At 36.5% G+C, this 22,534-nt stretch overlaps 1 protein-coding gene across 2 annotated transcripts; it reads right to left on the reverse strand.

Annotated features, from left to right (window-relative positions):
* Positions 1 to 18,480: 18,480 nt before the first annotated feature.
* LOC113042538 (neurogenic differentiation factor 6-A-like) lies at positions 18,481 to 21,465 on the reverse strand. 2 transcript variants are annotated; one of them, XM_026201460.1, is made up of 2 exons: positions 21,331 to 21,465; positions 18,481 to 20,849 (listed from the first exon to the last, which is right to left on the reverse strand). In XM_026201460.1, exon 2 carries the CDS (start codon positions 20,835 to 20,837, stop codon positions 19,860 to 19,862), a length of 978 nt encoding a protein of 325 aa, XP_026057245.1. In that variant the 5' UTR covers positions 20,838 to 20,849; positions 21,331 to 21,465; the 3' UTR covers positions 18,481 to 19,859. The 2 variants fall into 2 exon arrangements, with proteins under 2 accessions (XP_026057245.1, XP_026057246.1); XM_026201461.1 differs by having other exon boundaries at positions 21,311 to 21,465.
* Positions 21,466 to 22,534: the final 1,069 nt, after the last annotated feature.

A 22,534-nucleotide genomic window follows, 5' to 3' on the forward strand; every position in this document is an offset into this window, starting at 1 on the left:
CGAACACCTACCACAGCATGACAGTCTGAAGTTGAATGTCTGGAAAATAATTATTTGCAATGATTAAACCATTTAACCGTTTGCATTTTGGGACAACGCAAGGTCCTTTTAATAACTCAAAAATGCAACATAAGTGTGAAAAGTAGTGTTGGGCATTTTGTTTCCACCAAAAATATTTGTTCACTGAGTTGTGAGTCAGCTGAATCATTCATCATTTACCTTCCATATCAACTGCACGGAGTGACTTTTACCAAGCTTTAAAAAAGAATAAGCCTAAATAAACTTAAAAACTATTTAAAATTGTTTCTAGTGCAAAAATAAAAAAAAACCACACACCATCACAACCTTGTGAGTCTCTACTGGTAATTGGTCACGTTCTATTGGTGGCTTGGTAAAACAAATTCTATTAGAATATGTCCCAAAACACTACAGAAAACTATTTTAATGGTTAAAAGTTGATGGTTTGTAATAGTAGGTTATTTGTAGTTGAAACCATTAGAAGTTCGGGATGGTTCTATTGTTAGATTTGTTGTTGTTTTCCAGCAGGGTCAATGTTGTAACAGCACAATTTTGTATATGATCATCAGTCATTTTTACATATTTCTAAACCCCATATCTCTTTGTATGTGCCTATTATCAAGCTATAAAACCGCAATAGCCCAATCAAACACAAATTATATATATATATATATATATATATATATATATATATATATATATATATATATATATGTCGCACTTATTTTCATAGTTTGGCTGGTCCTGCGACTTATAGTCAGGACTTATTTATCAAAATTAATTTGACATGAACCGAGAGAAAACATTACCGTCTCCAGCCGCGAGAGGGCGCTTTATGCTGCTCAGTTCTCCTGTAGTCCACCCCTGAAAACATAGAGCGCCCTCTCGCGGCTGTAGACGGTAATGTTTTCTCTTGGTTATAGGTAACGATTCGCTCGCTACGCAGGGAAATCTGTGTTTTTTTCCCCGGAGTCCTGCTTGTAAAAAAACAAAGACATTTTAAGACTATTAAGATGTGTAGCAGAGAAGTGCTGAGTTTAGTGGCTGGTGTCTGGATGAGACGGAAACAGACGGAGCACGTGTGGATGCCTGGGGCTGTCCACCGTCCTCTTCGCTCCACTTCATTACCTTCACCAGACAAACACACAGAGTTAATGATGGATGTCTCCGATTCATCAGCACGCGCTTCCTGCTCTTAATGCGTTATTGTTTTCTTTTTCCCCACTCATTTTAACAATCAGTCCATTCATATCTGAACAACTGATCGCTATCACTTTAAAGCCATTTTACAGCTCACTGAGTTTTATGCGCTTATTGTGCGTTTAAATATGAAAAAGGAAAGGAATGGCTACGCATGCATAGCCTATGTATTAATTCCACATGAGAGCTTGATATTGGACAAAACTGTTAAACGCCCGTCTGGCAGTCAGCAGATTCCATTATTTTGGTTTGTGTTTAGCCAGAGGCCAGCCAGCTGTTAATGTTTTTGTGTGGTATTGCATTCCCGAGCATTCACCCCTCTCCACTCACGTCTCTAATTGATTCAGCTTCAGATGCTGTGAATGCATTGCGGGTTGATATTATTGATAAATAATTCAAGTGACACTGACCCTGAACTCCAGGTTTTTTGAGTAGCCTATATCGGTCATATCTGACCAACAGGCCGAGAATTAAACCGAGAACCGGTCTTAGTTTAAGTCATTCTGCAGTCTAATGTTCAGTGGATTTAGCTGACGTGAGGAAATTGGTCTGACATTCTCAGTTCTCACCTGCTAAAGTAGGCTATATTACCTTTGAGATATGGAAAATTAATTTATGAATTCTTAACATTTATAAACCAGCCTAAGATGAACACTGAAACAAGGAGCCTATGAAATAAAATAATTAATGCGCAAAATGTCATTAACAAATAGTTTAAAAGCATGTTAAAATAAATAAATAAATGCATTTATAATTTAAATGTATAATTGTGACAACCTGCCCCAATATGCCATTTGTCTCAAGTATGGTTTTTATAATTAAATCTGTCAAAAGCATTATTAACTGAAGTAAAGCTGAAATTATAAATATATATGCAAAATGAATTTGTTAGATGAAAAAAATAAGCAAAATGGGAAATGTTTTAAATTTAAGTAGAATTACTGAAATTAATACATTGAAATAAACAAAAACTGAAATGTAAAAAAACAAAAACTAAAAAAAAAACTAAAGAGTAATGTTGAAAGGAAAAAAAAGACAAAAGCACATAATAAAATGACAAAAAAAAAAAAATTATTAACAAAAAAATTTAAGAAAACCAAACTAAGGCTAATTCAAAACATTCATTAAAATTTTACTAAAATAAAACTGGTCTTGAGAACATGCTTCAACTTTTTCCAATGCTAATTATCTAATCCATCTTTATTTTCACTTGTTCATCCAGCAACTATACTGCAACATATATGATAATATTGTTATGTTTGTTTGGATGACAAAATTGAGAAATATTACTCTAATTTAAATGTATTAGTTGTTTAAAACTAACATATAACACAGTTATAGTTCAATTAAACTTTTCATTCTTTATAGTTACCTCCTCTCACTCTGTGCTAAAAAAAATAAACTCTACAACCATTATCTGTGCGAACTCTTTATTAATCAATCATTATTCCTTTGAGAAAGGAAGAAAGACATGCTCAGAGAAGAAAAGTTGCACTGATTTCCCCATGATCTTTGCGAGAACGCTGTCTGTAGAAATTAATCTATATGTCAGTGCTTTTGAAACCAGCAGATGGCGATATATAATTGATATCGGTGTACACCTACCTTGCCAATTTATCACTTTTGATAGATTTAAAATAAAATATTAAAACTGTTTTCTGCGCACATCTTTAAGCAGACGCATCCTATACACAGATAACATACTCCGTTGAAAGCAAAGCACTGTAGGCCTCTATAAAAGTGTAATGAATGCTGACATAACATATGGTGTCAGTCCCTCAGAGCCCAAACACCCCCTCTTTTCACTCTACACACTCAACCTCAAAACAGCAGCTCCTCAAAAAGATGGCATTCATCCAGTTCTTCTGTTCTAGTCTTAGCTCACCCTTCATCAACGGAGCAGGTTGCCAGACACATCCGCCGTTTGCTTTCGGAGACACCTGAGTTTCTAGATTGTACCTGGTTCAGTGACCATGACGGGGTGCGGATCTGCATTTGTAATGTTTCACGGGAAGGAGGTGTAGAGCCTTTGCTGCTAATAGCACCAAAATTTCCCAATTAAAATAGGGAACAGGGGACTGCGTGTTTTCATTGGCTCGTGCTCACGGTGTTGGCATCTGCCAGGGAAACGGACGGTCTGGCGTCGCTACAATATGTTTTTCTGAGTGATCCGTTTTTAGAGATGAGAAGGGAGTCGTTGAGAATGGCTGCGTACCATATGCATGCAAAAAGAGTGCACACTTATACTTTTTTAACATGCTCAGATAATGTATGTACAGGGTTACCTGGCGAGACATCAAACTTGATCGTAATTACATCTTTTGGAATTTTTATACTGGTTCCTCTGGGTTTTGTGGGTCATCCTGGATGCCTCGGGTGTTTTGTTCATGGAGATCAGCTTTATAATATCAGCCAGAGAGTATTAAACAGCTTTGACTGGAGGTAGATAGAACTGGTGATGATAGTAACGCTCTGGGCCTCATTGTAAACAATAGCAACGTTCCAAAACCAAGCAAGCTTCCTATCTAGACAGCTTGAGGTGTCACAGACTTGGTCCCAACATGAAGGCTGTTTGAAACAGTATGCAGAATACTAATTATTCAATCTAAGATATTCTAGACAAAATTTGAAGGCAGAATTGTATGTATACTTCAAGGTTAGGTTTATTCCAGAGCAGGTTTTTTTGTAGTTAATTAAAACTAAAATCCTACTTGAAATGAATTTATCTTAAACTGAAATAACACACACACACACACACACGTTTGTTTCTGTGAACTGTGGGGACTTTCCATAGACTTATATAATTTTATACTGACCAAACAGTTTCAATCCCCTAACGCATTACAGAAAACCTGTTTGGATTTGTACACTTTTATAAAAAAAATATTTTACTATTTTTAATAATTTTTTCCCCCTCGAGGGGACTGCCTCTCAACGTAAAAAATAAAAAAAAGAATTCAGGTTTTATTATTCATCTAAAATTAAGCGTAATTTTCTACGTCTTGCAATATTCCAGTGCAACATTTGTTATTTTAATTTAGCTATAAAATAACTAAAACTAAATAAATAAAAATAAAAACTATGTAGAAATAATTTTGGGAGTATTTAAAAAATGAAAAAATTTAAAGTGAAAACAATACACACACACACACACACACACATACACACACATACATATATATATATATATATATATATATATGTATGTATATACAAATTAAAAATAATAATAAAAACTTAGTATCTTAATAATACTAAAATAACCTATCCTAGAACACGTAGAGTCAAGAGTTTAGAGACATGTGAAAGCATACAAGCAAATGCATTGTTTTACCTGTTCAATGTGATGGGGTTTAATTAATGTCCCTAACAGCTCCTGTAGTCCCATTTATCCACTTTAGCAGCTGCCTATTTCAAGACAAAACTTTAGAAAACACAAGTGATATTGACAATGGAACCAAAAGTGCTAAAATGCTAACTAGTGGCTGACAAAAATACAACATCCTTTCAGCACTCTATTAGAGATTTCTTTGTTAGCTTAGCAACATGCTAACATTTGTGTGATTGTGATGATTTTGTAAACAAATAAATTTATTTATGCACCCTCAGGTCATTCAAAACAGTTTTTCATACAGATATTTCCATACAAAGGTGGTTTAGTGTGAGAATCAAACATTTAGGACGTCATTGTAAGCAATAGGCAGTTATTAAGCACCTCAAAAGAATTTGAAAGCTTCTTATTCATATTAAATATAAGTACATGAAAATCCAAATTAAAGGACCTTACATCACAAAATCTGTGCATCAATGTCAACATTTCATGTTATGTAATGGTATCTGTGAACTGTAAGCTTTCACAATCTGTGCAGTCCTCAAAATGCTCCATACATGAGGAATGTGCATGTGTCTCTTCTTGTATTTGGCCAGTTGCTGCAGTATGTGTCAGGCCGGTCTGTTGCAGTATGGGAGCGTGTTTTGATACAGGAGAAGATGACGACCCCCTACAGAGAAGCCTAGCTGCTCGCTGCATTTCTGAGAGATTTCAAGTGATTTACAGCCTCCTGTCGCACACAGAAAGACAACTTGACAGATACACACACACACAGTCAGACATGCTCGTAACACTCAGTCAGACATAAAGACAGGACTGAATACCAGCAGTCTGCCTTCGACTGAGAACATACGCGCTTTATAGAATTTCTTTAGACCAGAACATGTTTGTGGTTAGGCAAGGTTTGTTGTAGGGTTATGTTTAATTATTTATTAGATTTAAAGATATTTGTTCATTGTTTGTGCAAGCTTGTGTGCTGTATTAGGGTAAACACTACTTTAACTTAAAGTATAGATGATTTACTTTTTCAAACTGAGAAAACTCCCTAATTGTGGGCAACATTTTCATTAAAATACCATTGCAAGAGAATTTTCTTTAAGGGTTCCTTAGTATATTCCATTCAAAATAAAATAAATTAAAATAAACTAAAACATTTTTTAGATTTAAATCAAACCAATCATTTACAAAATGAATAAAAAGCACAGAATCTGTAAAGAAATACTTGCAGGTTGTAAACAGTTTGGGGTTATGAAATGATTCCTTGGTTCAAAATGTTTGAAGTAAGTCAACAAAAAGAATTTTACAAAATTAGGACATTTTTAATGAGGGGGCGGGGCAGAAGGTCATGATTGTTTTACAGAATATTAATTTGCCAAAATGATTCGCAAATGATTTTTGAAAATATTATATTTATCATATATATTAAATAATATAATTATCATTGTGTTAATTTTTTAATTGATCTTAAAGGTTGCACTTGGCTTCCTGTTATCAATAACCTGTTTATGTTCTGAAAAGTACTTATTTAGATTACTTAATTGTTAGAATTATATTATGTTTATTGTGGACTTTGGAAAGGGTGACAAAAACTTCATTATCCAAAAGTGAATTCCTCTTTTTCTCTCTGTCTCTCTCTCTCTCTCACACACACACACACACGCACACACACACAAAGTTCAACCAAAACCACATTTTTCACAGGTGTTTACCTGTTTTATTTTGAATTATCCATGGCATTGTGTTGGTTTTTTAAAGAAAATGTCCATAAATTAAACAGCAGTCATTTCCAGTACCTTTTGCATTTTTATATGTATTTTTGTCTTACATTGCATATAAATGCATATAAATTGTTTAGTTTAATTAGGTCTGAACAAAACTCGCTTGTATTTTCATGCAAATTCCCTGATGAAGACATTACCTCCATAGAGGCAACACACAGGCTACTGTAAATACCCTAATTGACTAAACAAACATTTGTCTTGATCAAACAGTCTTAATGTAACAACATAATCCCACTTCCTCTATTCTAATGAGCTGCACTCATTTCGAACAGCAATTCTATTAGAACTTAAAATATCATTAAGCAAATGTAATGAATGCATTTTGTTTTGTTCAGTTCTCTGGATGTATTTATAATGTATTATTTCACCACAACTGTTTCAAAAACTTAATTAAATATCATAATTAAACTTAGAGTGTTTTGTTAAATTCAAATGTGATTCAACAAAAAAAAAAAAAAAAAAAAAAAAAAGAGAAAGAGAAAAAAGAAAAAAACCCCATTTGAATGGCTCAGTATGCTGCTTATGTTTATATTACATGCAAATGAATAAACACAACAATTTCTAGAATTCAACATGATGGAGATTTTAGTTTGCTTTGACATTTGCTTTTTCCCAAAAGACAGGGTTTAAGATACAAAATCCTTTCCTTTTCACATTTTCTGTTCCATCGTCTTATTTTAATCTTCCATTCTCATTCCAACACTGTCAAACTTTTAAAAAGTGGACCAAAGTGCTTTTAAATAGTACGGAGCATGACTAATGAGAGAAACATGTTAAAATCATTGCAAAAAAGTCCTTGGAAGACAAATGAATTTTCAGCAGAATAATTAACTTAATTAACAAATTTGCATGCATATTCATCAAGCTACTGAAGTCTCTCCAGCCCGGCTTGATGAACGTAGCCGTAATAACCATCTCATTTACATTCTACCATCTACTGCTATTTAGAGATGAAAATGAAAAATAAAAGAAGTGGCACATTTCTGAATGCACACGCACGAATGATCGTCTAGTGTATGATTTCACAGAACCTCAGCCCACGTTTGCTCTATCGTGTTGAGGTATCGCTGTAATGAGCTCCAGAGGAAGTATCTGTGTGTGTGTGTGTGTGTGTGTCTCCTGCCCTCGGCCCCATCCTCTCTCTCCTGGGCATTGTGTTGGCAGCCGTCCCTGACTCGCTGTTCTCTGGGGCTGGCAGACTGTGCTACTCGCTGTCTCTGCAGGGCAATCTTAACAGGCAGCAAGGTGTAACAGCACAGACTGCCGCACAAGGCCCGAGGATACCATCTCAACCCAGCCCACCTCAAACACACACGCTCATCCAAGCAGGCATCAGTGCTTTAAATGTAGCTGCATTTTTCTACATTATCCAAGCATCTTTTTAAGCCACTTTTATTCACAATGTTATATGAATTTACATTTATGAATTTGACAGGCACTTTATGCAATATGACTTACACTGTATACACTTCAGTTCATGGGCATCGAACCCATGACCTTGGAGTTGCTAGCACCATGCTCTACTGTTTGAGCTACAGGAAATATAAAAAATGGCAAATGATTCTTTAATGATTCTTTAATCTAAAATATAGCTTATACTTTATCAGTTCATTCATTTCCTGGGATTCAAACCTATGACCTTGCCGCTGGCACCCTGCTCTACTCTTTGAGCTACAGAAATGCAATTAAGAAAAAACGGAAAATGGAATGCAAAGAGAAAAATAGGGAACAGGAATTCAGCAACATATATTTGCAACAGAGAGTTTGAAGTCATTCAACTTCAAACACAAACGCTTATTCAAGGAAGCATTAGTGCTTTAATTGTAGCTGCATTTTTCTGCATTATCCAAACATATTTTTTCCTATGTCACTTTTACTCACAATCTTATATGCATTTACAGGTATGCATTTGGCAGACACTTTTATCCAACTTTGTATATGCTTTATTAGTTTATTAATTAATTCCCATGGGAATTGAACCCATGACCAACATAAATATGCAATAGTGTTTTAAAGTCAAATTCAACTTGAAACCAGCATCAGCTCATTAAATGTCACTCTATTTTTATGCATTATCCAAGCACTTTCATTTACAGTACTATATGAATTTACACTCCAACACAACGTACATGCATTTAAGGTTTACATTTGTTCAGTTCAGATTCAGATTTAAAATTCATATCTGATCAAATACATAAGCAAATACACAATGCCACGGCTCCATTTGAAGCATTTAAAAAGTTAACGGTAAAAACTGCAATTTGCTGCATTTCCTGTGTGATTGTTTTTTTGTTTTTTGTTTTTTTAAACCTGTATGCTGTTATTTTACATTTACACATTTGGCAAATGCTTTTATCCAAAGCACCGCCATTACATTTCATTAACAGCCATGCATGCATTCACTGGGAGTCGAACCCATGTCCTTGACAGTGTTAGTTCCATGCTCCTCTGATCAAGCTACAGGAAGGATAACTTTTTTAAACCTAAAATATGTCTAAAGGTGGCATATTTATATTCCTGCAGAAGCATTTCATTATTGCACACGTTAAATGTAGTACATTTATGTTGCTTTCATAAGATTTTTGTCATTTTTGGAACTTTAAAGAGCTGCATGATGAGCTGCATCTATTTGTGTATCCCACATAAAAAAAATAACAACATATGGATTTTATACAACATGGGTGATTAAATAATGACAGAATTTTCATTTTTGGGGGAAACTATTCCTTAAAGTGTGCATGTGTTGAGCATACAACAACTCTGATTTATGAATTTATGGGTGTGGATGACAGTTTTTATGTTAAATTGCTGGAAAATGCTTCAAACAAATAAGATGGTGAAGTTTTATTGGTTTATTTCATTCTTTTTTGTCATTTTAAATTTAAGAGAGTGTGTTTCTTTGCATATGGAACAATTAGGAAGTGACAGCAATTCACAGACATGTTTGAGAGGTTCATTATAATTGCTCTGAAACAGAAAAATCACCCAAAGGCCTAACCTGATCACCAATCTTATGACGGTTTCAACTGAACGTAACATATGCTCGACATATTCTAGAGGGCTATGTTTCAAACAGCATCTCCCTAAAGATTCATTCATCAGATTTATAGAGTAAGGGATCAGAATCAGGGAGATGAGTCTGTATTTTGTTAATGCATGTCACTTTTAGCGGTTTGTGACATTTTTATTAAGTTTCATAAAATGTGAGGAGACAGTCAAAGTGGTTTTTGTAAGTGTGGATAATTTGCATTATAGAGATTTCGATTTTAAAAACATTTTGCAGTTTTGCGGAAAAACATCATTTTGAATAAACAATCACAAAAGATACCCAAGGGATTTTCTCTACAAGCATTAGCTATTTGTCCAGCTTTTGTACATTATAAGGCTAGATGTTCTAATATGGTGTTTCTGCTTATACTGTGTCTGAACCTCGTTGTTCAGAGATGTTTGAACTGATAGATCTGTCTTGAGGGCATCTCTCAAGGTTTATACACTCACCTAAAGAAGAATTATTAGGAACACCTGTTCAATTTCTCATTAATGCAATTATCTAATCAACCAATAACATGTCAGTTGCTTCAATGAATTTAGGAGTGTGTTCCTGATCAAGCCAATCTCCTGAACTCCAAACTGAATATCAGAATGGGAAAGAAAGGGGATTTAAGCAATTTTGAGCATGGCATGGTTGTTGGTGCCAGACGGGCCGGTCTGAGTATTTCACAATCTGCTCAGTTACTGGGATTTTCACGCACAGCCATTTCTAGGGTTTACAAAGAATGGTGTGAAAAGGGAAAAACATCCAGTATGCGGCAGTCCTGTGGGTGAAAATGCCTTGTTGATGCTAGAGGTCAGAGGAGAATGGGCCGACTGATTCAAGCTGATAGAAGAGCAACGTTGACTGAAATAAACACTCTTTACAACCGAGGTATGCAGCAATCATTTGTGAAGCCACAACACACACAACCTTGAGGCGGATGGGCTACAACAGCAGAAGACCCCTCCGGGTACCACTTATCTCCACTACAAATAGGAAAAAGAGGCTACAATTTGCACGAGCTCACCAAAATTGGACAGTTGAAGACTGGAAAAATGTTGCCTGGTTTGATGAGACCCTGATGATTTCTGTTGAGACATTCAGATGGTAGAGTCAGAATTTGGCATAAACAGAATGAGAACATGGATCCATCATGCCTTGTTACCACTGTGCAGGCTGGTGGTGGTGGTGTAATGGTGTGGGAGATCTTTTCTTGGCACACTTTAGGCCCCTTAGTGCCAATTTGGCATCATTTAAATGCCACGGCCCACCTGAGCATTGTTTCTGACCATGTCCATCCCTTTATGACCACCATGTACCCATCCTCTGATGGCTACTTCCAGCAGGATAATGCACCATGTCACAAAGCTCGAAACATTTCAAATTGGTTTCTTGAACATGACAATGAGTTCACTGTACTAAAATGGCCTCCACAGTCAACAGATATCAACCCAATAGAGCATCTTTGGGATGTGGTGGAATGGGAGCTTCGTGCCCTGGATGTGCATCCCACAAATCTCCATCAACTGCAAGATGCTATCCTATCAATATGGGCCAACATTTCAGCACCTTGTTGAATCAATGCCACATAGAATTATGGCAGTTCTGAAGGCGAAAGGGGGTCAAACACAGTATTAGTATGGTGTTCCTAATAATCCTTTAGGTGAGTATATCTATCTATCTATGCGATTGTGTTTTGCATGTTTTTTGAGCGATATTCAGACATGAGTGCTTAAGGTGCTTTACCCTCATTATCATGTCTGTGACTCGTCAAAGAGGTTGGCACCCGAAGGCAATGATGGAATGAACACTTGTGCCTAAATTGTCTTTCAGAACTGTACACCATGCTGATTCCTCCCTCCAGTGGAGCTGCACAGCTCAGGAAGTGTTTGATGGTGATATAGATAGAGAAAGTTCTGAAGAAAGTCCCAGATTTACAGAGGGATTTGATTACATCTATCCATTATCCACACAGTGAGTGATGGAGTCGCTAACCATCTGTCATCTGATTCATTTGCATCATCAACACCTGCCTGCCTGTTTATGGCTCACCATATTTTTTTTATAACCCTCTCACACTTTTTTGCCACTTTGATGGAATCTGAAAATGTTTTGTTAAAACAGAAATGAAAGCACCCTTGCTTAAAGCTATGCTTCACTTCATTACGCTGAGGCGAAGCTGTCATCCCTGGCTCGAAATGGCACAATAAGGCAAAGAGAAATGTGCGCTTGATTCATGATGCTTTGGCAGTAGAAGACATGAATCACTCATCTTTTAAATTTTTTTTTTATATCTATTGTGATAATGCATAATATTGCTCTATTTTGAGTAAAACTGCTGTTTAATTGGAGTTGATCAAAGTGTCCTTTTGTATGGGTCATACTAACTGAAGCAAACAACCAACATGAAATATTTGTCGTCTTACATGACCAAGAACATTACAAATCTAAAGTTCAGTTTAAAAGATATTTTAATATCTGTTTCTGACATAACACAGATTGTATATATCTTTGATGCTTAAATTTGTAACTATGTAACAAAACTATGTATAATCTATAGTTTTCATATTATACAATATTATTAGAACAGTAGCCTTTATACTCTCTCTCTCTCTCTCTCTCTCTCACACACACACACACAACAGTTCAATAAAAGAGACGGTTTATAGAGTCTTTCATTTCTGGAATCTGCTCCACAGGTCACATGTGTGTGTGTGTGTGTGTGTGTATATATGTATGCCTCCTGTTACTTATAATGTTCACATGATATAGTTTATTCTATAACAACACAAAAGACAAAGCCTACCTTGCTATGCTGTTAATGTCCAATGGAGTCTTGGGGAATGTTGTCCACTGGAAACAATTAAGCATAAAGGCTTTGTCGCATATGAGATCGGACCTCTTGTTGATTTTAATGAAACAGCCCACTTGCCCACTTAATTCAGAACCAAAATAAATCTTTAGAAACTTCTACTGTTAGACTGAAAACCTGTGTATTTTTTTTTTGGGGGGGGGGGGGGGTTCATTTGGTCAGTATCTAAAAGTGGGGCTGCACTGTTGCCTTTTATGGGAACAAAAACGGAGAGATTTTCGCCTGAAATCTTCTTCACCATTAACTGTGGTGATAATTTATGGCACTGAATCTGGAGCCAAGAGACCATTTGGTCATTGTGTCTGTGTCTGTGCCATTTTACAAAGACACACACACACACACACACACACACACAAAAACACATGTGCATTCTCAGTCACCTATGTTTTTTCTCTTTTTAAATTTGATAAAGGACATTTTCATCATGTTTTTTGTTGTTCAGTTTTTAATAACTGAATTGAAATAAGAATTGAGTTAAGTGCAAAAATATCAGGATTAATCATCACATTTAATACAATATAAATTATTTACGAAGTAGTACATTTTACTGCAAACTGCATTTCAGTGCAAAAACTCTGGATTAATCATCACATTTAATACAATACAACTGATTTAGGAAATAATACATTTTAACAGTGTCTGTCTTCAGCCTTGAAAACCAACCACTGACACTGATCGTATAATTCCCAGAATAAAGTCACAGAACAAAATTTTGGACAGATTCATACACAAGTTTATGTAATAAATAGCAGGTGAGATGAACATGGAGAGAACATGGTTCAGATTTGTAGGTCAGGCCTGTATCTCAAAAACCACTTAAGCATTCTGATCCATATAAAATGAGGTTCTCAATTGATCTTCATGCCGAGATGTGCGCTTAGGGTCCAGGCAAAGACATTCATCAGAAATAGTCATTAACTTTCCTTTAGTCTAGATTTAACATGGAATACAAATTACTTTACTGTCCAACGTTCGGTTTTAATGGCTGCATAATGTGTCTGTGATTAGCCAACATCGACTTCAGACAAACTTCATGTAATTTGTCCAAATGGGAATAGTTCATACATTTTTAATATTAGGTTTTGAAATTCACATTAACGACCAACCAGATTGATGAGCTCTAGGGCCTCTTGATGTCACGATCTCTGCCAAATAGCTGAAAATCAGCTTTAGTTGAAATTCAGATGACTTTGTGACCACTGACGGTCAGGTTCAGAGATTTGCACCCGAAAAATTGCAAGTCTCTATTAGTTTAAGTTAAGCTTGTGGGTCAAATTTAAGGGCTGTAAAATAACAGAGAGATCAAGTACCCCGGAACCCTCATACTGAAAACACAATCACGTCCCGTGCCAGGATACGCACACACCGTGCCAAGTCTAGAAATAGGGGCGTTCATCTCAGCCAGGATGGGTGCCAAACTGACACCAATCTAATATGCAAATGAGTTGCTGGCTGATGATGTGGTTGCTTCTGTGGGGAGGATCACCTGCACCTCCTTTCGCAGGACATGGTTTTCAAAGGGGTTTATCTCCTTAAACCCTCTAATTAAAATGAGAAATCCCTAAGCCACCAGCACTAGCGCGAAAAAAGAAAAGAAATAAAGATTGTTAGGAAAATTCTATGTCCCTCACCATCTGCGACCCGGGACTTGTGGAGATTTTTTGGGAATGAGACGGAGAGAGGGAGCAGGAGAGGGACTAACGTATGACAACACCCTTTCTCCACCCGTTAGAGGGGCGTCGAACAGATAAATCAACATCGCACCAGCTCTACATTCTTCATTCCTAATTACCGTTATTATTAACAAGCAATTCATTCCAGAAACTGTCTCTGAGGCTCTCAGGTGTGAGTTACCGAAAGCTACTGAGTGAACCTTCATTAACAACTATAATCAAACGACCTCCCTCTGAAGCATGCCGTCAGAGATCTCGACATCTGCATTGCATGTTTAGCATGAGCTCGGAAATGTGGGCTGCGTCCAAATTCCCCGCACTTTCAATAGTGTGCATTAAATTTAAGAGCTTCTCAATATTAGGTGTGTGTTTATTAGGAATACACTTCTGGAACATCTATAAAGCTATTTGTTACGCATTCCCATTCATTTCAATAGCATGCAGCCCTGGAAGTACACAATCTGAAATCTGCCAATCTTCAATTTTGCTGCCAGGTTGTTTTTAAACAGTCACTTGATCTGTGTATGCCATGTGACTCTGATGCCATTGTGACAAAGCTGATTGGCTGAGGGCCAAATAGCTATGCATAAAAAAACATATTTTGAAGAATTTTGGTAACCAAAAGGTTTCGGGTTCTATTGACTTCCACTGTACGAACAAAAAATACAATTGAAGTAAATGGAACACAAAACTGTTTGGTTAACAAAATTCTTCAAAACATCTTTTGTGTCCAACACACACACACAAAAAAAAAATCAAATTTGGAATGACACAAGGATGAGTAAATAAAATAAAATACAATTTTTAGTTTGGACAGTCTGTCCTAGACTTGAGATGAAAAGTCCACTGCATGCTTTAATATCCCTACAAAAACTGATAAACAAATACCGAAATATTATTTTAAATGTTTTTTTGCTATCATATGATGTAGTTGGAACATTGTCCAGCTAGGGCAGAAGGAACAATGATAACTAGTAGCATCCATAGGCTGCATCCAAGTATGCACACTTGCCTTCTGGTGAAAAACACAATATGAAATGAGTAAAACAGTATGTTGAAATTCCCAGTACCATCTTAAATATAAAAGAGAAAATAACCATTATCTGGTTCCTCAAAGAACCTTTCAATGAAGAGTTCATTAAATAATTAGGTAACACTTTAGAATAAGGTTCCATTAGTTAATATTAGTTAACTACTTTCGTTAACATGAACTAAGCAAGAACAATCCTTCTACAGCATTTATTAGTCTTAGTTCATGTTAATTTCAACATTTACTAATGCATTATTTAAATCAAAAGTCGTGCTTGTTAACATTAGTTAATGCACTGTGAATTACCATCAACTAACAATGAATAACTGTATTTTCATTAACTAACATTAACGAAGATGAATAAATACAGTAATAAATGTATTATTCATTGTTTGTTCATGTTAATTAATACATTAACTAACATTAACTAATGGAACCTTATTCTAAAGTGTTACCAATAATTATTTAAGAACTTTTTAATAATCCAAAAACCTTCTGTCCGATGTAAAGGTTCCATGGATCTGAAAGAACCATCAATGTCTATAAAGAACCATTATGAGTGTATTCATCAAAACAGCAGGCAAATAGTAAGTAGAATACAAATATCTACTCAGAGAGTATATAATGAGGTCATAATGGCAGGTTGGCATTGACCTCTGACACTTTATTCGCGTTTTGTTTAACAAGTCCAGTTTAACCACAAGAAACCACTTGCTTGGTCCCTTGCACTTACACTTAAAAAAAGAGCCATTTATAAAAACAAATCTCATGGCCAATGCATACATTTCCTATGGCCTTATGGGATAACAAACTTGAGAACTGCAGCGTTAAGGATTGTTTAGCATAACACTTAGATGTTCATTCTGTTCACATATTATATATCAGGATACATAACTGGATGGGTCATTCGACCCAACTGACCATGTACAGCTTAACCACTCTGGACAGATTGTATTTGGTGCTCACGTTTGGTGTGACTCATCCTTCAATGATAGGATCTGGAACAGAAGGGTTGACATTAGAACACAGAAGGGAGCATCACACGTGGACAAGAGCTGAGTGATCGTGATTGGGATCGTGATCATGAACGTGAGTATGTAGTAATTCACCTCCAACTGCCCACACATACTAAATATACGCCCACAAACTTGTATGTATACACTCACATACACCCACCCACATACATCTGTACCATATGCTCTTCCACACAATCAACTCAAGTAATTTCATTTAATCATTCAAACGAGATGAATGAAATTCATACTCACCTAGAATATTAAAAACAAATGACAACTAAAGTTTTTAACAAGGGTATGGCATCTTTTAGGTTAAACGCCATATTGAATTCTACGCGGATGAAAACGAGGCTGTGAGGATAGACTTTACAATGGCACGCACTATAAAGTCCTAGATCACGTAATTTTCACAACTGACAATTTTCCAAAGGTTTTTTTATTTTATTTCTGTATGTTGTTGAACACCAGTATAAATAAACACATCGTTGCCTCGTTTGTGTTTCACAGCCTAGTTTTCATTCCTGTCAAAAATTAACATGGCTGTACTTTGACTAAGGCCGCTGTACATTATGTGAGCTAGCTGATAAAGTTGAGTGATGATATTTGAAAAATATATACTATATTATGGTCCTTGTCACTTATGCACATTTGTATAGCATTTTCGTTTAGTCGTCTTTTACATTTTTTTTTTTTTTTTTTTACTTTTTTTATCATTTAGGCCTAGCCTAATCATATAATCGTATTTTAATAGATACCATGTTGGGACAATAATTCAACTGTCACATTTGTTGTGAATTTATTATAAACAGTAGCCTATATGCTGGCCAGAACAGGTGTTTCACAAATTGGTTTGTGTTTGATAATAAAAACATAATAATAATAATAATAATAATAATAATAATAATAATAATAATAATAATAATAATAATATTTTGCAGTTTCAAAAGTACTTTAAAGTGTATTTTATATTTTACATTTTATATCGAGTGCTATCTATTTGTTTAGGAATATAATAGGCTATCTATTACATATAATTTAAATAGGCTAACTTGAAACAGGGGCTGGCTAAAATAAGGCATGCATCTTCTCCCTCAGTAAACATATTAGTTAGGTTTATCTAAAAGTAAATAACGCTCTAAAACGTCGACAGAAAGCGTGTAGTGAGAACTTTCCACTGTTCACATAGAGAAGTGTTGCTGCTCATTTTTCAGCTGTTCGTTCCTGACAGCTTCGTCTCTGGGGTGGCATATGTTCTGCCTCTCTCGGAGTTGTGCGAAATATCGCCACTGTGGGGTTTTTCTGACACCTCAACATCCCCACAGCAAATCAAGAGTCTCGTCTCACACGAGCGGTGATTGTGCAGGTTGAATTTTTGCACCTGTCAACAGCATTAGGTGTTTTAGGACAACGTGATGATTAATTGGATATTAACGTAAATTACTGGTCTATTTTTTCGTTGAAAGCGTGAAAAAGAATCAATTAGGACTATAGGCCTACCAAAAAAAAAAAAAAAAGTCTTGTGAGATATTGCCATCTAGTCAAAACTGTCAGTGACTGTGAAGCTAACTTTAATTATGGACTATTTTGCTGAGCATTTTTTCCTATAAAACAATTCACACTGCATTCATATACATATACATATCTGTTAGTCGGGAATCGAACTAATAACCACGTTTTTTTATTTTTTATTATACATTATTACACACACACACACATATACTTTATATATCGTAATAATAAACTATTAGTTGTATGGCTTTTAAACCCATTCATTGCAACCTACGTATTATAAAGGCTGTCACTTTGGTTTCTCGGGGATAACAATGCACATTCGCGGGGGAATAGCTGTTTTTGGGCTCCTGATCCGCAGTCTGTCGCTGTTTGGCTCCTGTCCAGCTCACTGCTGAACTCAGAGACAGGAGAGAGTCCAAGCCAGACAACCTTTACTCCCCTAAACCCAGTCCTGAATAGCATCTCAAGAACGTCTCATTTTACAATTAACCTTGACCAACGCGTCTCGTATAGGCGTGCAAACTAATGCACGAGATGGATTTGGTGATTCTGGCGACTTCATGACTTAAATTCCTTTGTCCTCTGTTGATAAACGGGTGGATAAACAGATGTTGGTAGGAATTTATGACCTCTGTAAAATGGTTATGTGATTGTAGCAGATAGGCCTATATATTTTAAGATTTTAAATTTATAGATCTGAATAATAGAGGTTATTATCTTCGTCAATTTTAAAGCGTTGTTTGTGCATTAAAGGTTTTGCAATTATCCTAGAAAACAAAATGCGCCATTGCATTACATTTTGTTTTCGTTTTTTTCTAGGGATATAACGAGGTTTAGATAGCATATATATATATATATATATATGTGTGTGTGTGTGTGTGTGTGTGTGTGTGTGTGTGTGTGTGTGTGTGTGTGTGTGTAAACTAGACATGTCTATTATATTTTATTTATGATTTGATTTTAGAGACTGTCGTGCATTCAGAGCAGTGTTTTCAACATATAATTGTATTCAATTAAACTTTATTTTACTGTACAAAACAACTCGACGGTGTACAAAGACCAGTTTCAGTGCATTCAGTCATTACACACAACAGAAAGATCCCGTTTGGTGATAAAAATCAATTTTTTATCAATGCACAAATCCACCACTGCAGACGTCCATGACATTGCATAAATGATGCGTGACAAATATATTAAGGCAGGTTTTCCCGTGACATGAGTTCACTAGACAGCACACAGACCTTTCCATTAGAGAATTTACATGCATAAAATGCATTTGCTTACAGTGATTGTTCCGAGATTGTACGTAATGCCACCAAATATATCGACGACTTTACATTTGAGAAAACACAGAATTGTCAAACAATCTGTTGCATAATTACATCGTAGTGTTGTGATATTCCTTCATCATACTTTTGAAAATGATGCGCATAGACAAGTGTGATATATTTGAAATATTTGGAAATTAAGAGGGTGCTTAAAACTCGATTGTCCACATTTGTAAAGTTAAAATACACATATTGAAATCAATGAAACAAATGTTAACTATAGCTACCCTTATTTTTTCGTTTTTCAGAATTACATCCATTGCCTATATATTTTAAATATATCATATTCTAAAGGAAAACAAATTGATTCAATAATTTACTCTTAGTGCTGGTCGTTAACATATTATTACTATGATTGTAAATGATAATAATAATAATAGCCAATTGCTGAATACATTTTTGCCAAGATATAGTGCACTGTGTAATAGCCTACATCACGAAACTTTTTTAAATAAAGATTAATTGTATTCAAAGGAAATAAATACAACTAAAGTTCTTAACGTTTTTATGTTATTTCTCATAAACGAATAAACGATTTTATGTATTACAAAATGATGAGCAACAACAAAATTTTAACACCAACATTTTGAAGTTTTTGCGAACATTATTCAGACAAATTAAGTGGATAAATAAATGGCCAGATCGAGAATTCTAGATTTGTGTATTGCATAGCACCCTTAGCAATTATTGCTCTCCTATTTTACTGAATTTTCATCGCAGATATTTGAATGACCTTATAATCAACAGATGTATTTTGGAGCAAGACACCTTAAAGACAGATTTAGAAATACTCACACACTCAATTGAATACCGAAAATAAGCAAGAAACTCTGCGTAAAACAGTTATTGTTTATGAATTGTTTTTCCATCAGATCACATATTTTGTCGAACAGTTAAAAAAATCTATAATTAGGAACAAGTACGTTTCCAATTTAATTAAAAAGGATAAATAATAAAATATCCGATGGCTTAAAACCCAAATCAGAGATGACTTTATAATTATACATGTGCGATTGAAAGTCCTGCATTTTCAGTCCTTTTCACTCACGTTTGACTTTCTCTCATTAATTATGAAAAGTGTTTACTTCGTCTTGCATGGGGTAAAACTGGCCGCGGAGGTGAATGTCATATGGGAAATGGAGATCCGAGGAGCCTCTCGCGCTCTGGCTGATGGAGGAGCGCGGCGGCACGGCGCAGTAGCGCGTGCTGTAGTGGCAGCTCTTTCCGTATTCGACCGGCTCTTCGTGCTTGAGGGAAAAGATCCCGTTAAAGTTAATAGGCGGGCTTAAGGGACCGTCAAACTGAGGGCTTCCGCATTCCGGCGAGACACTCTCGTAGAAAGACTCATAAGAGCTGCAGTAGTTGAATGGCCTGAAGGGTTTGACCGCATCTACCGAGGGTCCCGAGGGCGTCACCACACCCGGACTGTGGTAGGTCGTGTACACGGATTCGTATGGTGACCTGCTGGAGAACGACGCCTCGCTGTTGATCTGATCCGTGATGAAGTTCCTGGCATTCAGCTGCAGGCATCCGGCCACTAAGTTGGTGGTGGGCTGCGAGAGCCCTTTGCACAGGGTCTGAACAAAGGTCAGGAGGTCAGGCCTCTTCCCAGTGCTCAGGATCTCGGAAAGCGCCCAGATGTAGTTCTTGGCCAGCCGCAGGGTTTCGATTTTCGATAGTTTCTGGGTTTTGGAGTAGCAGGGCACCACCTTGCGCAGACTGTCCAGGGCGTTGTTCAGACCGTGCATTCGGTTCCTCTCCCTGGCGTTGGCCTCCATGCGCCTCATCTTGACCCGGTCCACCCTGGCTTTGGTCATTTTCTTTTTCCGAGGCCCTCTCCTCCGAGGCAGACCATTCTCGTCCTGTCCGTCTTCCCGTTCATCCTCATCCTTCTCCGAATCCTCGTCCTCCATCGTGAGCGTCTCTTCCTTTTTAAATGGCTCTTGTTTAGTGACCTTCATTTCACCCACGCAGTCCCGTGGAAAGTTTGCCCCAAATTGACTGTCCATTATGACAGGATCATCAAAGGGAAGAGTCAGCATTGTGCTCTTTTACTGGGGATGATGAGAAGATAATAGATCTTCTGAATCAATCAGCAGCGATTTAAAAAACAACCTATGCATGGTGCTCAATAAATACACTCTCGCAGGTACAAAAGATGTCACTGAGGTGGTACCCTTTATTACTAAAACCTACCTTAAAGGTACTAATATGCACCCATTAGGGGTAATCATGGTACAAAGGAGTACCTTTTAGAAAGATACCAGTATGGTGACACCTTTTGTACTTTTTTCTGGTGTATTAACATAACAATTACAGACAGAATTCCAGAAGATATAGATTCTCTAATCAAATCACAAAAATGTAGCTCCAACCAACAATGCAACAGAAATACATCTGTAAACTTGTCTTCATGTGTGAAATTGCATCACATTCATGCATTTACAAAAACATAAAGCTTTAAAATTAGGTGAAAAGGCAGACACAGTCATGCAGCACAGATGTCCATCCTTACCCTCAAACAATCCAGCTTACCTGGATTATGATGGTTTTCATATTTCCTATTTTGAACTTTCTTTTTTCCGCGTGCTGTTTTAGCAGGTGATCAGCTCGTGCGTTTTTCTCACCTCCCCACTGTTCTCCTTGTCTCGCGCTAAGAGAAATGACACTGATGCCAACTGCCAGAGCTGGTACCCATGCCATCTGCCGTTGACGTCACGTGGCATGGGTTGGTCACGTGACCGGCTCCCGGGGGACCTGTATTCCTCCCCTGATCATCTGGCGTGTGCCTCGAGCTGTGTACCACTGCAAAACCACAAAGCAGCCTCAATAAAGGACCGGGTACCAGCATCCACCATTAGAATCTGATGCTGTGGATGAAGAGGAATGCTGTGAGACGGTCAGGGAATTACATTTCTTAGTCTTTGCTTATAGAAATTAAGAAATTGGGATTCGATTTTCATGCATAAGTGGACTAATTCTAAATAGACCCAAAAATAGCTTCTTATTTATATATTGTGTAAACATGTATGAAAAAAAAGGTCAGTGCTGGTTAATGACAGGAGGAACTGGATGATTGATGGCTCTTGTTTGCCTGGTAAGTCTCTTCAAGGGCGTTTGCCAAATGACTGATCCTACTGTCTGTCATCATGAAAGCATTTTCAATGTGACTATCGCCTGATTATGAAAACATACATTTAGATAAAGTTTAGATTAATGGGCCCAGTCAACATGGATTCTGAGATTTTAACTTAGTTTTTCTATATGTGAAAATAAATCTGGGTTTTTGTTTACACTCTCTCACACATGCACACACTCACACCATCACTCCCCACCTTCCTCACACACATTTCACTTAAAGACGTTATACTGTGCATGAAGAAAGTGCCGCCTTTTTAAGAGCTTTATTTTATTGTTATTTGTTGGATTGTGACGTCTTTCCCTCAAATTCTCAGCTGCTGTGCATCTGAATGGTGGATTCTCATTCCTGCACTGTCAATTTACATGTAATTTACAAAATGTTTTTACATATTTTGTAATTTTATGTGATGCAAAGCTAAACTTTCAGCATCATTACTCAGTCTTCAGTGTCACATGATCCTTCAGAAATCATTCTAATATGCCGATTTGATGCTCAAGAAACTTGTTATTATCAATGTTGAAAACTATTGTGCCGCTTAATATTGACACAGAGTCACATTTTATTAGTTTTTCGGGAAAGTTCAAAAGAAAAGCATTT

Source organism: Carassius auratus, chromosome 24 (genome assembly GCF_003368295.1).
Source record: "Carassius auratus strain Wakin chromosome 24, ASM336829v1, whole genome shotgun sequence".
In the NCBI taxonomy this organism is placed as follows: domain Eukaryota; kingdom Metazoa; phylum Chordata; class Actinopteri; order Cypriniformes; family Cyprinidae; genus Carassius; species Carassius auratus.

Bases quoted from the DNA above. Each gene is read 5' to 3' on its own strand.
- LOC113042538 (XM_026201460.1), bottom strand. From the start codon at position 20,837: ATGCTGACTCTTCCCTTTGATGATCCTGTCATAATGGACAGTCAATTT.